At 46.0% G+C, this 14,598-nt stretch overlaps 2 protein-coding genes across 8 annotated transcripts; both read right to left on the reverse strand.

Annotated features, from left to right (window-relative positions):
• Window positions 1-1,024: 1,024 nt before the first annotated feature.
• gpt2l (glutamic pyruvate transaminase (alanine aminotransferase) 2, like) lies at window positions 1,025-11,025 on the reverse strand. 4 transcript variants are annotated; one of them, XM_034554732.1, is made up of 12 exons: window positions 10,809-11,025; window positions 10,132-10,564; window positions 7,041-7,130; window positions 6,748-6,856; window positions 6,507-6,640; window positions 5,696-5,939; window positions 5,135-5,214; window positions 4,924-5,060; window positions 4,633-4,807; window positions 3,647-3,802; window positions 2,519-2,631; window positions 1,026-1,794 (listed from the first exon to the last, which is right to left on the reverse strand). In XM_034554732.1, exons 2-12 carry the CDS (start codon window positions 10,444-10,446, stop codon window positions 1,704-1,706), a joined length of 1,644 nt encoding a protein of 547 aa, XP_034410623.1. In that variant the 5' UTR covers window positions 10,447-10,564; window positions 10,809-11,025; the 3' UTR covers window positions 1,026-1,703. The 4 variants fall into 4 exon arrangements, with proteins under 4 accessions (XP_034410624.1, XP_034410623.1, XP_034410625.1 ...); XM_034554734.1 differs by having other exon boundaries at window positions 10,132-10,318; window positions 10,809-11,023; XM_034554733.1 differs by lacking the exon at window positions 10,809-11,025 and having other exon boundaries at window positions 1,025-1,794; window positions 10,132-10,774.
• A 307-nt stretch (window positions 11,026-11,332) lies between these two features.
• fuz (fuzzy planar cell polarity protein) lies at window positions 11,333-13,800 on the reverse strand. Of its 4 annotated transcripts, none has more exons than XM_034554736.1 (2): window positions 13,639-13,800; window positions 11,333-13,251 (listed from the first exon to the last, which is right to left on the reverse strand). In XM_034554736.1, the coding sequence occupies exons 1-2, from the start codon at window positions 13,699-13,701 to the stop codon at window positions 11,974-11,976; spliced, it is 1,341 nt and encodes a 446-aa protein (XP_034410627.1). In that variant the 5' UTR covers window positions 13,702-13,800; the 3' UTR covers window positions 11,333-11,973. The 4 variants fall into 4 exon arrangements, with proteins under 4 accessions (XP_034410627.1, XP_034410631.1, XP_034410629.1 ...); XM_034554740.1 differs by having other exon boundaries at window positions 11,333-13,207; window positions 13,639-13,794; XM_034554738.1 differs by having other exon boundaries at window positions 11,333-13,235; window positions 13,639-13,774.
• Between the last annotated feature and the right edge of the window lie 798 nt (window positions 13,801-14,598).

The following is a 14,598-nucleotide window of genomic DNA, read 5'->3' on the forward strand; positions in this document are numbered from 1 at the left end:
AGCAACCTCACTCTTTTCTTGTGGTCGACTTTGGGCCCACTTGGCTGATTGTGACATTTTGCATCTATTTTTACGTGTCAACTGGTTTTCAATGTGACCACCAGTGTAAAAGGTGTATATGCAGGATAACACTTACTTTTAATGTCTCTTAAATTGCCATAAGTTGTTTTGAAATGCATTAATATATATATATATATATTGTTTTTTTGATCCCTTTTACATGTATTTTTTTGTGGGCACATCGTACATGGAGGCAGAGTTCCAGTTAAAAATTTCCAACCGGGGAAGTTTTTCCGACTTTGGAGTTAAAATGGGGACGCGATCGGGGGTGAATGTGTGATGGCGGCCTGAAACAGGACTCCAAATGAAGGCTTATCCCCCCCCCCCCCCAACTCTGTAAAGGTGGTATGTCAAGGCTTCGTTTTTCAGCTCGTTCGGCCGCCCCCAAGTGGCCAAAAAGAATAATGCGTCGTCATGAAGAGGCCTCTATTGAGAGCGAGATGAGCTTTTGTAATAATAAAACACCACCAAGTCACACAGCTGGTCAGACCTGCAGCCCCAGTAAGGTGCAGCAGGGTGTCATGGGTGCAGAAGGGTGTCATGGGTGCAGAAGGGTGTCATGGGTGCAGAAGGGTGTCATGGGTGCAGCAGGGTGTCATGGGTGCTCTTCGTTTCTCATTCATTCAACCCGTCAGGAGGTAAAATGTCCCACTTTCCTTCTGTCAAACATTACAAAGTCTCACGTTAATATATAACACGCCGGTTTTACTTGTTTATTTTAATGAGTAACATTTTTTTTTGGCCTTCAACAGTGTAATAATTACAGAGATGGAGAATGATTGATCACCGTCTGCTTATGTTGCAATAAAAAAAAAGAGGTGAAAAAGATACAAAGTATCCATTTTTCATCCCGTATTAATGAAAAGTATGAAGATTCATAAACATTACACCTTCATGTGGGCAAAAGTACAATATAATAATATAACCCACATCCAACTGCTCTTTCTAAAATAACGAGACATAATATCGACCGTCACATTTATTTTTGATTCTGCAAAATCACTTCATCATCATCATCATCATCATCATCATGCAAAAGAGGATATTCTCCCCGTCGAGTACTGCCTTCGGGAATGTCATATTTTCACCAGTTGTACGTGTACTAAAAAAAGGTTTTAAGCAGCATCACCTTTCCCTTCAATTCTACCTTTTTCTCCATTTTAGCTTTGTACTCGTGAAGAAAAATCAATTTCTCATATTCACAAATACGCAGATCGACAGTACATCTTTCTCTCTCTCTCTCACTCACACACACACACACACACACACACACACACACACACACACACACACACACACACACACACACACACACACACACACACACACACACACACACACACACACACACACACACACACACACACACACACACACACACACACACACACACACACACACACACACACACACACACACACACACACACACACACACACACACACACACACACACACACACACACACACACACACACTTTAATATCCAGTTGTGTGAATGTCTAACAAGATAAAGGCTGAAGTGCGTCGTCACAGAGATCACCGGTAAGGACAAAGGCACTTATTAGAGACACATTCTGATTGGCTGAGATCTCTCTTGGCTGTGGTTGGTGGGTTCCGCCCTCCGTCAATGAAAAGGCCGATTTAAGAATACTGCTGTGTGAACCTCTGGTGGAACTCCTTGACTTTGTTCAGCAGGATCGTCAGCTTGTCTTTCGGTGGCAAGATGGTCATTCTGTCAAGAAGAGAGAAGACAAAGCGATGAAGGAGTTAACGGATCAATAACCGGAGACAATCGTCCTCTTCTTCATGGGGAATATGTTGCAGCGATGGCTTCATCAATCTGTTAAAGAGACGCCTCTTTTTGACGGGCGTCTTTTATGTAAATGTTCCTCGCGGGCTTTCGACAGGACGTTTATGGACGCACAGCGCGTGCAATATTTCATCCTCGCGGTTTACATGAATGAAAATTTTTTAAAAAAATAGCGTTTTGGGAGAGTTGGACGGATTATTGATGCGAGGCAGTGTTTTCTTTAGCTCTTTTACATACAAACACGGGACCAATATATACAAACACAGGCAAAGTAACATTAGGAGATGATGCTTTAATATCGACCCCCCAATAAATTAAAATAAGCGCACACATAAATGCCAAAAACCTACTGAATAATTGGGTTTTGTACTGCGGGCGAGAAAAAAAATAAAGCAATTTGACGACTTTGTCACGAGGAAGCCATCATAATAGAATAAAATATATATACACATGAGTTTACCTTAAATGACACAAATGAATGGAGAGACAATATGATTAAAAGAATAAATATTTATATAAATGATCAAACGGCGTAAATGAACATATGAATATAACACATTTCCATGACTTAAACAGGACTTCTCCAGGCCTGGAAATAACCATTTTAAAATCCCAAGACCTGTCCAGGTGTTCCATGATTCAGTACCTGAAGTGGTGGGTGCCCTCCCTCTGACCAAAGCCACTCCCGGGTACCAGGCAGATCCCCGTCTCCTCCAGCAGCTTCATGCAGTAAAACATGTCCGGCTGCTGACCTTTGTCCTAACGGAGGAGGAAAAGAAACATCGGGGCTATTAAAGAAGTGCCGGATCAAGAATATGAGCTGCTTTTTATTATTGTTTTTTTATTGTGACTCACAGCAAAGTACTAAAAAGAACTGTGTGTACTCTCTCTTGCCGCATTCCCACTGAGCAGCTTTATTTATTATTTTCTTCCACTACATTCTGTAAAAAAAGGATTTTAAATTTGTAGAAGATGTGATTTAAAAGCAAAAAAACTGTATTTCCCTGAACTTCCACAATGTATCCCTCATACGACCGGTAGCATGATACCTTATGACAGGTTATGCGTTATTACTGAAGGGATCTTCTACAGTGTACGGATGTACGGATGGGAACAGCTTGACGTCCAACACAATTATGGGTAATAAACTGTATTTTACAGCGCTCATATTTCTATTTTTCTCCTCTCATATCATATTCTACGGTTTCATGGAAACATCTTTCTCCCCGTTGATGCGTTTCGGAGTTAACCTTCAGAAACCCGGACTCTCTCAGATAACCGAAGGTTGATGTAAAATGGACTAAAAAGAAGTTCTAAGTACTAATTTGAGGTCAAATAAGCAACAATAACCCCCCCCCCCTCCCAGTCCTTTTAGAAGCCTCCCTGGCCTTACAAGTGGCTGGTTTTGAATGGAGCGCACATCTATTTAAACTGCCGATGGTCCTATTGAATGAAGCTCTCTCCTTAAGACTAAACCAAAGCAGTGGTACTGCGACCGTGAGGCCGCCGGGGATGACGAGGCGTCAGCTGGTCAGCTTTATCCTCTGAAAGGATAATCAGGTTATGGGCCCGCCCTGACGTCCCTACTGCGCGCTGGACCTTGGGACACTAATTGAAACCCAAACTAACAAACAGGGGGGAGTACGAGGCGCTCGTCTGATGTCACCGTTTCCCAAACAAGTTCATGAGAGCGATGAGTTTTAAAATGTCCTTCAAACACGAGTGGTTGAAATGTTTATGAAAGTACGTTTAAAAAAAAAAAAGAAGGACTGACCGTGGCCTCTTTGACGGCCTTTTCCGGGATGGTTATGCGAGGGAAGGAGTACATGGCGCCCTGCACGGGGTTGCAGCTGATGCCGGGAACAGTGTTGAGAACCTGCTCCGTGAGCTCGGCCTTCTCGGCTAAGGCGCTTAGCGTGGCCGTGCGCTCCTGGAAGACGGAGGAGAGGGAATCACACACACACACACACACACACACACACACACACACACACACACACACACACACACACACACACACACACACACACACACACACACACACACACACACACACACACACACACACACACACACACACACACACACACACACACACACACACACACACACACACACACACACACACACACACACACACACACACACACACACACACACACACACACACACACACACACACACACACACACACACACACACACACACACACAAAAGAGAGACGTTACGAGAATCAAAAACATTTATTAGTTGGGAGTGAAACTGTGACCAACTGTGTGTGTCTGGTCTTTTCTAACAGAGTTTTCTGCTTGAATTTCTTTAGACTTCTGTGAAAGAAAAGCCGGATAATGCACAGCAAGTGTAAACAGAGATCATATGAAGGCCAAGAGGTAAACTAACGCTTTTAAATTTCACACCTACGAGGACAAAATGTAAAGCCGCTTTGTGTGTGGTTTTGTGATGCATTCACCATGATAATAGTCAAATTAATGTAAAAAGAAAAGGACTTTTATTGTTGCTATAACAACAATGTAACGAGATGAAACAGTCGAGGCCATTATGCAACATTATTGCAACATGTCCAGGACAACTTATTCTATAAAAGTCGAGCAGCCATAAACTATGAAAAGGACGAGTTGTCCAAAGGAAGGACACGTTAAATGTTTCCATTGTCCTATAATTAAGATAAACAATAGCTTTGTACTTGAGCTTGTCCAGTAGGATGATACCCGTGTGTATTGATAATCGTCGACTCCGTACCTTGATGAACTTGTCGTGCGAGGGTTCCCCGGGCTGCGGGGGGTTGACCACCAGGTCCATGAGAGCCTGTCCGGGTACAGGGGGGCACAGACGGACCGACACCAGCTTCGTCAGCTGGGCCTTCACCTCCTCGTCCATGTTGATGATCTCCATGTAGCCTCCGCGGAAGCCACACCTGAGAAGGAGAGGAAAACACACATAAACAAAAGAAAAGGTTTTAGAAAAAAAAAAAAAAAAAAAAAACACAAAAGAGCTGCTCGTCAACATTTTTAGGACATTTAAACGACTCACTCTCCCATGTAGCATTTGGAGGTGGAGTGGAAGGACGCCAGCTCCACTGCGTCCGAGTACTCCGGCCCCATGTCGAACAGAACCTTCTTGAAAGAGTGGAACTGGCAGCCGTCGGCGTACACGTTGTCCTGGTACACCTGGGGGAGGAAGGCAGCGTGACGGATGGGCATTGGGACACAACGAAGCAGGCAGATGTCGAGAGACACGGTACCTCATCAGCCATGAGGAAGAGACGCTCCTTCGCCGCGAATCGGATCACGTCCTCGATGCACTGTCTGCTCTGAACCTGACCTGTGAACGAGAAGACGGCTCGTGTGGTTTAGCCAGGCCGGTGTGTGTGTGTGTGTGTGTGTGTGTGTCCGTCTGCTGCCATCTAGTGGCTCCCTCGGGCGGCAGTTTGTTAAGAGAGACACAAGGGAGGACGCACAAAGACGTCTCCTGCTCATGCAGAAAGGATCTACATTTAGAGATCCTCTTTCCTGGGCACCCTGGTGGTCCTGGGATTCAAGCTGCGTACCATATAGCCCTCTAGTTTGATTGATTCCAGTCTCTTTCTCTTTAAACCCTCCGAAAAATTGCCCCAAAATAATCTATTAAAGGACGCAAGTCTTCAAAAAAAAAACAGAACACACACATTACATACTGCGAGTAGGCCTGAAACCCTAAAGTGACATAAATATAGTATATTCTGTATGTTCCATCTTCTAAAACTGACACAACGAGACGATTCAACGTGTGGAAAAACACCGCCAGAAACGGAGGAGACCCTCACCGGTGGGGTTTCCGGGGTTGATGACGCACAGGGCCCGCGGGTTGCAGTGGCGCCGGGCCTCCTCCAGGGAGCGCTGCAGCTCGCCGAGGTCCATGCTCCAGCACTTCTCCTCGTTGAGGTAGTAGTTGACCTGCACGGCGGCCAGTTCGGCGAGCGCGGCCGAGTACAGGGGATACTGAGGAATGGAGATCATGACTCCGGTACGGGTCGCGCCCTCGCCGCACACCAGCAGCTTCAGCATGGTCTAAACGGGCGTCGGAGGGATGAGGAGAAAGGTGTCACATCCAACAAGTAGTCACATCTCACGGTGGCTTCATCTGCATGGAGACCTTATAGGCACCCGGAGTCAACACATCGGTTCTCTTTTTAAAGAACACATCTGATGATGGTTAGTGGAGATGGTCAACAAGAGGATCTCAAAAATATTTTGCTTTTCTTTTGGACAGCTGGAACTCATCAGGACTGCAAACTACTAGAAATGAAACGGTATGAAAAAAGGAAACGTTCTTAAACTCAAATAGATGTGATAGACAACCTTTAAAAAAAAAAAAGGGGGTTTATGTTTTGGCTTTTAAAGACACAAATGTTTGGCCATTAGTGACCTTTTTTTATTTATTACTATTTTGCTCTCACAGGCGTTTGTTTTCCTGCCAGTTGCAGCTTGTGCTCTTTAAAAAAAAAATTTAAAAAAGAGTGAGCGTGCTCATGAAGGGCTCACTCGGTTTTGTCTGTTTATTGTTGTCAGGTTAAAAAAGCTCAATGGAGGAGACACAAAGTCAAGTTTTTAAAAAGGAGGCGGCTGATTTCGTACCACGATGCCGTCGCTGGCCCCCGTGGTGAGGTAAACGTTGTCCGGGTCGCACGGCACGCCGCCGTCTCTTCGCTCAATGTAGCGCGCCACGTCCTGACGCACGGCGTCGATGCCCTGACTGGCACTGTAGGAACCTGCGGGAGAGATTAAAAAAAAAAAAGATTTAACGTGAACAAAAGCCCCCCCCCCCCCCCAAAAAAAAAAGTTGATAATTATCAACTGAGGTTACGTAAGTTCGCACCCATGCTGTTCCCTCCGCAGGACTGGAGAATGCGGCGGGCTCTACTTTTAGCATCCTCTGGGAATGTGCTGTCGTTTAGAAGTTCAGGGTAGGAGCACAGCGCCAAGACCTTGAAACCAAAAAAGGTGTGAGAATTATATATAAAATATATATATATTATATAAAAACTGCATAACAGGAAAGATTTTAACGTCAACTTCAAGTAGGGAGAACTCTTGTTTCATAGAAACCGACATTCAGAGGGGAGGTGCTACATTTAGGTGAGAGGTCGTGGGTGGGGATTAGGAGCAGACCTGTCGGAAGAACGTGATTGGCTGCTGGCCCATGGCGTGAGCGTCGCCGATGTTGGCCTTGATGACCTCCACAAAGGGCTTCTTCATTCCCTGAAGAGCATGAACACAACGCACAGAAGTTGATCATTAAGAATGGGAATGGGGGGTAAAAAAAAACATTTTGAACAATGAAGAGAGAGAGAGAGAGAGAGAGAGAGAGAGAGCAGACGGACGGTTACGGACCCCGTTAACAAACCAGACTTTTCTATTTACTCTGCAAATGTATTGTACCGGTTCCTCGGGCCTAAAAGGATGCATGACAATGTGTTTTAAAACACTATTTTGTTAGGTTAAGACAAAAAAGGTGTATATACATTAATAGAGATGTTCTTTTTTTTTGTGAGGGGAAGTATTGCGTTTGTGTGTTAATTGTTTTCATATGCTCTCATATTATCCCGATAGTAGACGCAAACATTGAGAACAAGGCTTGAACCTGTGCAAACTACCTTATCACAGCGACGCCGTTACCCCTTGTGACACGAACACACGTTACACAGGAGGCTTCAACCTCCTCGGGGTTGGACCGAGCAACAGGACGCAGGAGAGCGACGCGGCCGTAAACAACGTCAACAACAACGAGGTGATGATGCATCACCAAAATAAAGGAGGTATCAATTTACTGCCTTCATAGGCAATAACATGATGGGAAGATATTCCCTTGAGCAGCTGAGACCGCTCGCGGTGGACAAACAGAAATGCAGGCCGCCACGTCCACACACACACACACACACACACACACACACACACACACACACACACACACACGTATTTCACACCAGATGTTGGGAACGGCGTGTGACATAGCAGAAAAGCCACAAGTGGCACCTCCTCCTGCTGACACCCTGCAGAGTTTGTTTTATTATTATTATTAATTCAATCCAGTTCAGAGATTTGGGGAGGTTCCAGTGACGGGCTCTCTCATTGGTCACACATTAGAGGCGTCTCCCGGGCTGGACCAATAGCATCGCACCCGGTGAATAACACCCCGTGGTTCAAAAGTACCGCCCAGTCACTATGGGGACCTTTCATGAAACACACACACCCCGACCTCTGCTCCTGAGAACCAGCTTGAAAAGGCCGGCGCTTGTTGTCCTCGCTGATAAACAACAGTCCAGGAAAACAATAGAAAGGGTGAAACGGTGCCCCTGAAGGCAGCGTTTCTTACTACTGCAAAGATTTTTAAAAAGTCACCAGCAATGACGAAAAACAGGGAAAGCCCTTGGAAAATAAGGTTAAATGTTCATCGTAATAAAAAAAATAAATAAAAAAATGTTTTACCAAATGCCCTAAAAATTCAGGTCGGTGCATTTGTAATGCAAAAATGTTGCATAGAACTTTTTATTCGTGCAGAATATGTTGAAAGAATTTGACAAACACTACCCTGTGTGTGTGTGTGTGTGTGTGTGTCCTCATAATGACCTCCTGAAAGAGGTCCCCACTCACTATCAGCTTGACGCTCATTAAGCGAACAAAGGCTGCAATGTCATAACCGCACGCGAAGCCTTTTATTTGTGCACTTGTTCACCGATACAGGATATTGGCTCAAAGTTCTTTTTTTTTCTCCCCTAAACTTATAAACACGGCTTTAGTATTTAGGGGAGAAAGAACAAGAACAAGAGCGCACTTGTACCGCAAATAAGGAGCAAAAAAAAAAAAAGTGTAGGGAACTGGAGAAGGGTATTCACAGGGCTCGTTCACGGGTGTGTTTAATTCACGGGTGTGTTTAATTCACGGGTGAAATGGAGAACATAGCGCCGCGACCCATTTCCCAAAGAAATGCAACACCGTGCAAAACAGACAGCGACGGAGGAGACGGTCAAATTCAGGTTTTTGGGAGGATTCTAGAGGATTATTTGGGGTGCTTTTCACCTCCTGGCTGCAGTCGGCAAGACAGTTATCAAGGAAATATAGATGCTTTCCCTTTCCTAGATTGGAATGTGAATGTATGATATGAACTGGGTTTTATCGACTGTCCCATGGAGGACAAAGCCAACACCTGTGTTACAACCTGCTCCCAATACTCGCCCCTACCCGAGCAACGCACTCAAGAGAGGATGGTTTTCACACCAGAACGCACTCGGTACACTAACAGCTGGTCGCCCACATGACCAGAAACCCTGTGAGCGGAAGGGAAATCGACGTACCTTAAAAAAAAGGGGAAAAAACTAAACAAAAAGAGAGAAAAATGCACAAAATATGTATAATGCCAATAAGCTGGAAAGGACCTATAATATCTTGGGTAAAAAAAATAATCAATGTAATAGATTTACAAGAGCCTGATATGGATAATCCTACTGATATGTGCAGCAACATAATACCTCTTACTTACAGGAACTGTGGTTTGGATACAGGGCTTTAAAAATAAATAGCTTATACATTATCAAACCAGTCTACAGATTATTCTTCCTCCGGAACTACTGACTAACTGATGGACTTTGATAAGAGGGGAGTGTGAGCGTGTAATGAACACACAGGTGCTTTATTTTTTTGGGGGGGGGGGGTAATGTTTAGATGATATTTATGAGAACGTGATGAGGAATGGAAAAGTTGCTTAAGCAAGTACACTCAATTTAACCTCCCAATTTAACATTTTTAAGAGATAAAAAAAATTAATATGTGCAGATAATTATGGCTACATCTTTAATGTCTGCAAAAATATTCTAGTTTAATATCAAACTAGAGTATCTTTAGTATCTTACCTAGTATCTTTGTGTCTAAGCGACTTTGATAAGAGGGGAGTGTGAGCGTGTAATGAACACAGGTGCTTTATTTTTTGGGGGTAATGTTTAGATGATATTTATGAGAACGTGACGAGGAATGGAAAAGTTGCTTAAGCAAGTACACTCAATTTAACCGATTTAACAGATAAATATGGCAACATCTTTAATTTCTGCAAAACATATTCTAGTTTACGTTGGTGTACATATAAATAACTTTTTTTTTTTGCCAGGCTCATGTCATGACAGTGAGGAATGGAAGTCAGTGGAAGCCGAGGCGCACAGAGGGGATACAGGTGGCGTGAACAGTGGTGCCTTTGACGGCTCTCACGAACCTCAGACAGCTCCCTCTCCAGCTCCAGGGCCCGCTGCACGATGGGCCCCCGCACGGCGTACTCCACCTTCCTCACGGTGGGGTTCATGGTGTCGATGGTCAACACCTTGGCCCGCGGCGGCGCTCTGTTCTCGGTCATCTTCTCCTTGGGGAGTCCGCGCCGCGTCGCACTCGGGCCGGACAGCGCTCTGCCGGGGGACAGAGGAAGGGTGAGCGAGCGGCACCCGGAGCCGCCGCGCCGGAGCGACTCGTTTCGCCCCGGGTTCAAAAGCCGCAGGTTTCGGGGCGACAGCCACTGCATCCGCGTGGCAGACATGTTAAAACACGATCGGCGGCTCGGGGAGACTCCTCGCACCGCGGCGGCTGCTGCTGCTTCACTCGCGGGGTGTGAACTCACGGTTGTCGGCTTCTAAAATAAGACTACGCGCTCCGGCCTTTGGAGAGGGTAGAAGTACTTATATTAAAACAAAAGGAGAATTAAAACAAAATGGTAATAAATCGCCGTGTTCTTTTTAAGTCGCCGGCAGCAGCCACATACGCGGACTACTTTTTCCAATATGATTGGGGTACGCATGGCAACGCCGCAGCCCAGCGCGAGCGTATCCCTCCCCCTTTGCGTGGCACCGCGCGGACCGCTATATCCCCACCCTCTGCCGCTCCTCCGTCGCCCTTACGCACCTGTCAATCAGGGTCGGTTCTCCGGTTACCGAGGAGGGGGTTGACGTGGCTCAGGCGGTAAGGAGGCGTTATCACCGGGTGCAGCTTCCAGCTTTCGTCCCCAGCCCCCCGACTCTTTGTTCTGGGTGCTCCATGCGGTTTAGGGTGGAGACTTGCGAGACTTCTTGGTGCACGAAATAAGCGTGAACGCTCCTCCTATTTCCACAGAAGCCCCCTTTAGTTTCCTCCTTCTGGTGCCTTTGGTTTAACCCAAATTACCTTTGACAAAATATGCATGGTGTGTGTGTGTGTTCTGTCAATAGTTAATGTTAATGAATAATGTGTTATAGAGATGGTTTTGTTAACTCACAGAATGAAAGTTTTAATACATGTATATTCTCCATAATGTCTGTGCCTTAAAGCGGTCAAGAACATATCTGTGATTGGTAAGCACTTAGTCAAATACTAATATATATATATTTTTTTTTAAAAGGCAATTAACTGCCTGTTTGATTGTCTTTTTTTTTTTGGCAAGTGGTTTAAATGCTTTATTTGGACCGCTGGCTGATTTTGCCATGAAAAGGTGCAAACATTAATCACATTAGTGGAGGTACAAGTGAGTGTAGATCACTCCAAGACCCACAGAAAGTAACCAACAATATTTAGGATTACAAATAGCTTAGACAAATAAATAGTTTCTTTATATTTAAAGCCAACAACAAACAGAAGACACTTGCTTATCCCAGAGTAACATGTTCACATGATTCTCTCACACATCTTTTGAAAATACAGTGCAATCTTAGTGATGATGTAACAGCTTCTATTACTGTGACGGGAACAGCCTTAACAACAGTGGAGTTAGACTAGGGGTGAACAAAGCTCAAAGTATACTTTGGTATACCATTTTAAATTATTTACACTATTCCTGAGCACTGGTGAAGATCCCATGAGAACATTAACAGTGATATGTTTTTCTATTGGGTACTTGTGGTTTGTTAATCATCGTCTGTACAAAAGCCGGCCAGATGGAAGCAGATTTTTCGGCCTCTAGATCTGTTAGTAAACACGTGCTTGTATACGTTTGCAGTCATCAATAAAAGATATAAAAATAACTTGATTCACACTTGAATGGGAAGGTGGGTTTCAGGGAAAATCCAGTTGTTGTAACAAAGTATAAATTGTTGAATTAAAACCCAGTGGCTGCAACTATATCAGAGAGGGTCTGCGTGGCCAACGCGCGCAGTGCGAAGGTGGGCACCGACAGTGGGGTGAGCAGGAAGAGCTGGTGCTGTGGCGTCTGCAGTCCAAAGCTTTTGCACTCCTCTGTGACTAGATAGCACTGGAGCGGCTGGTGGGGGAACCCAAGGGCAAAGTCTTCACTGTGGCCTCTCTGAGCCCTCTCCTCTGGGGAGACGGACAACGTCTCCTCCTGCGTGAAGTAGCGCGTCGTGCTGAAGATGTAGAAGAGCTTCAGTAGCTCCCAGCAGCGGGCCTTGGAGGGCAACGGAGGGTCACTGGGCTGAGGATCAGCGGCGGTCCGCACGAAAGAGACCGAGCGACGTGCGTCGCGGTTGATGAGAAGAACCGCCAGCACGTCGGGACGCAGGGATACGGAACCGGGTAAGCAGCGCTCTCCAATAGCCAGGCAGCCTCTGAGGGTCTCCACAAGGGGCGTCCAGAAGCGACCCACCAGCCCGCTCTCGGCCCTGTGCAGGGAAGGGGTCGGGCCGCACAGCACGCACACGTCTGCCCCGGGGAGCAGCTGGAAGCGAAGCAGGCGGTGGGCCACGGTGGGGCTGCCCTTGGGAAGGAAGACCGGGTAATCGCAGGAGGCTGAGCCCGAGGCCGAGAGGGACCGCATCAGGGCGGAGAGCAGCACGACCTCCTGCGGTGCAAGGCGCCACCACTTCTCAGTCGCCGCAGCTACCCGCCCGTGGACGACGAGGCAGCCGAACTCGCTCTCCGCCGCCTGAGAGAAGCCATCAAGGGCCTCTTGAAGAAGAGTGGGGTTTGGCGGCAGCAGTGAATCGGCGCAGTGCGTCAGGTTACCCAGGATGCCCTCTTGCCTCTCCTCCAGCAGCTGGTCAATGAGGGCGAAGCAGGACCTCAAGTCCCTCTTCAGCCTCTCCACATTCTTGACGTCGGTCAACTCATCCTGCCCCAACACCAGCACCATGCAGCTCCACACGTTCTCCAGGAGGCGCCGCAAACGGACCTCCTCCAATTTGCTGCTGCCCGTACCGCCCTGTCCACCTCCGCTCACGGCGATGAGCATCACGCTGTCCTGGAACACCCTCCACACCACTTTGCCCCCGCCTTCGGTCTCGCAGGAGGACAGCACCGCTCCCTGGCCGGCCCCGAACATGTGGACGCCGTTCAGGGAGCCGATGACGGAGAAGGGCAGCTGTTTGGAGGCTCCCCTGGTGAAGAGAGGAACCCCGCTGCTGGCTGTGAGGCAGAGGAGCTGTGTGGAGCCATGCTGCAGCATCATCATCACGCTGCTAGCTTAGCTAGCCCTGTTAGCTCTGCGGCCGTGTGTACCGGGTTATTAAGGCGGTCAACGAACGTTAACGGCCTCGATTCAGCCGAGTGTTTAATGTCAAATACTGGCCAACTAACTAACAATTAGCTCCACGGTTCTTCCGTTGCTTCACGTTAGCAGCGGGGCTGAGTAGCGTGTTAGCATCACGTTAGCATCACGTCAAACCATTATTATGCAGCTGGTTTAAACCGGTTACAAACAACGGCGAGATTATAAACAATATCAGGCGACCGGAGCTACGTCATCTATAACGCCTGGACGTGACGGCTTTCTTAGCTTACTCCTTTTTCATAGAACAAAATAAGTTACCGTCGTTTCCACAGCAACGCTTTCCCATGATTCATTCTTCGCGTCGGCGGGGGGTGGCGTCATTCGGCTGGTCGAGCAGCAGTTGCTATTCACGAGCAACGACGTAAACGCCCGAAGAGCGGGACGAGGAGACCGATCTGGGTTCAGTTCCCAGTGGCTCACGGATCCGACGAGCGTTGGTTCACTTCTCTTCTCGCGAGAGCAGAAGCGACGCTCTCGGAGGATCAGGGGGGCTCGCGAGCAACACAAGTATGGCAGCGTCATCACGCAGCCTCTTATGAATATTAAATATATATATATATACATACATATATGTATATATATATATATATATATATATACATATATATATATATATATATATACATATACATATATATATATATATATACATATACATATATACACATATCTCCATGGGGGCACTGCCAGTGTTTTAAATAATAATAACTAGTATTTTACATAATTAATTAATGATAGTGTGCTTCATCTGTACCATCTTTAATGCCAGTTACATACAGTATAATACCGCTGGAATCTGTGATGGATATTTCTCAATAACACTTTTCCAGAGTTTTTTTTTAAACCTTTTTATATATATTTGAATATCTCAAACTTTAAAACAAGCGTTTTCAATTTCTAATGTAATTTTACAATTACACCTTCAGTCAAGTCAATTATTTCATGTAACTTTTTTTAATCTCACACTTCACGCATACTATACTTACGCCATACTTTTGTTTGGCGGATAATACTAATATGTACTACTCCAAAGTACAATGTAGGACTCAAAAGCTTAATTCTTACAGTTTTTTTTTTTTCACAGCAGACATTTCGATTGGTCAGAGAAGGACAAGCACAGGTGAAACTGACGACATTAACGATGGCTCGGTTTCATTAAGTCCCAGTAAGCCATACCAGTGAGCCAGCGTGCCCTGGAGTAATAATTGGCAGAGAAGA

Source organism: Cyclopterus lumpus, chromosome 17 (genome assembly GCF_009769545.1).
Source record: "Cyclopterus lumpus isolate fCycLum1 chromosome 17, fCycLum1.pri, whole genome shotgun sequence".
Taxonomy (NCBI): Eukaryota; Metazoa; Chordata; class Actinopteri; order Perciformes; family Cyclopteridae; genus Cyclopterus; species Cyclopterus lumpus.

Bases quoted from the DNA above. Each gene is read 5' to 3' on its own strand.
- gpt2l (XM_034554733.1), bottom strand. From the start codon at position 10,446: ATGTCTGCCACGCGGATGCAGTGGCTGTCGCCCCGAAACCTGCGGCTT. The intron at 5,940-6,506 runs GTACGAAATCAG...ACGCCCGTTTAG, and splicing joins GGGCCAGCGACGGCATCGTG to ACCATGCTGAAGCTGCTGGT. The intron at 4,808-4,923 runs GTGAGTCGTTTA...TCTCCTTCTCAG, and splicing joins TCCAAATGCTACATGGGAGA to GTGTGGCTTCCGCGGAGGCT.
- fuz (XM_034554736.1), bottom strand. From the start codon at position 13,701: ATGACGCCACCCCCCGCCGACGCGAAGAATGAATCATGGGAAAGCGTT. The intron at 13,252-13,638 runs GTAACTTATTTT...GGCTCCACACAG, and splicing joins GCGTTGCTGTGGAAACGACG to CTCCTCTGCCTCACAGCCAG.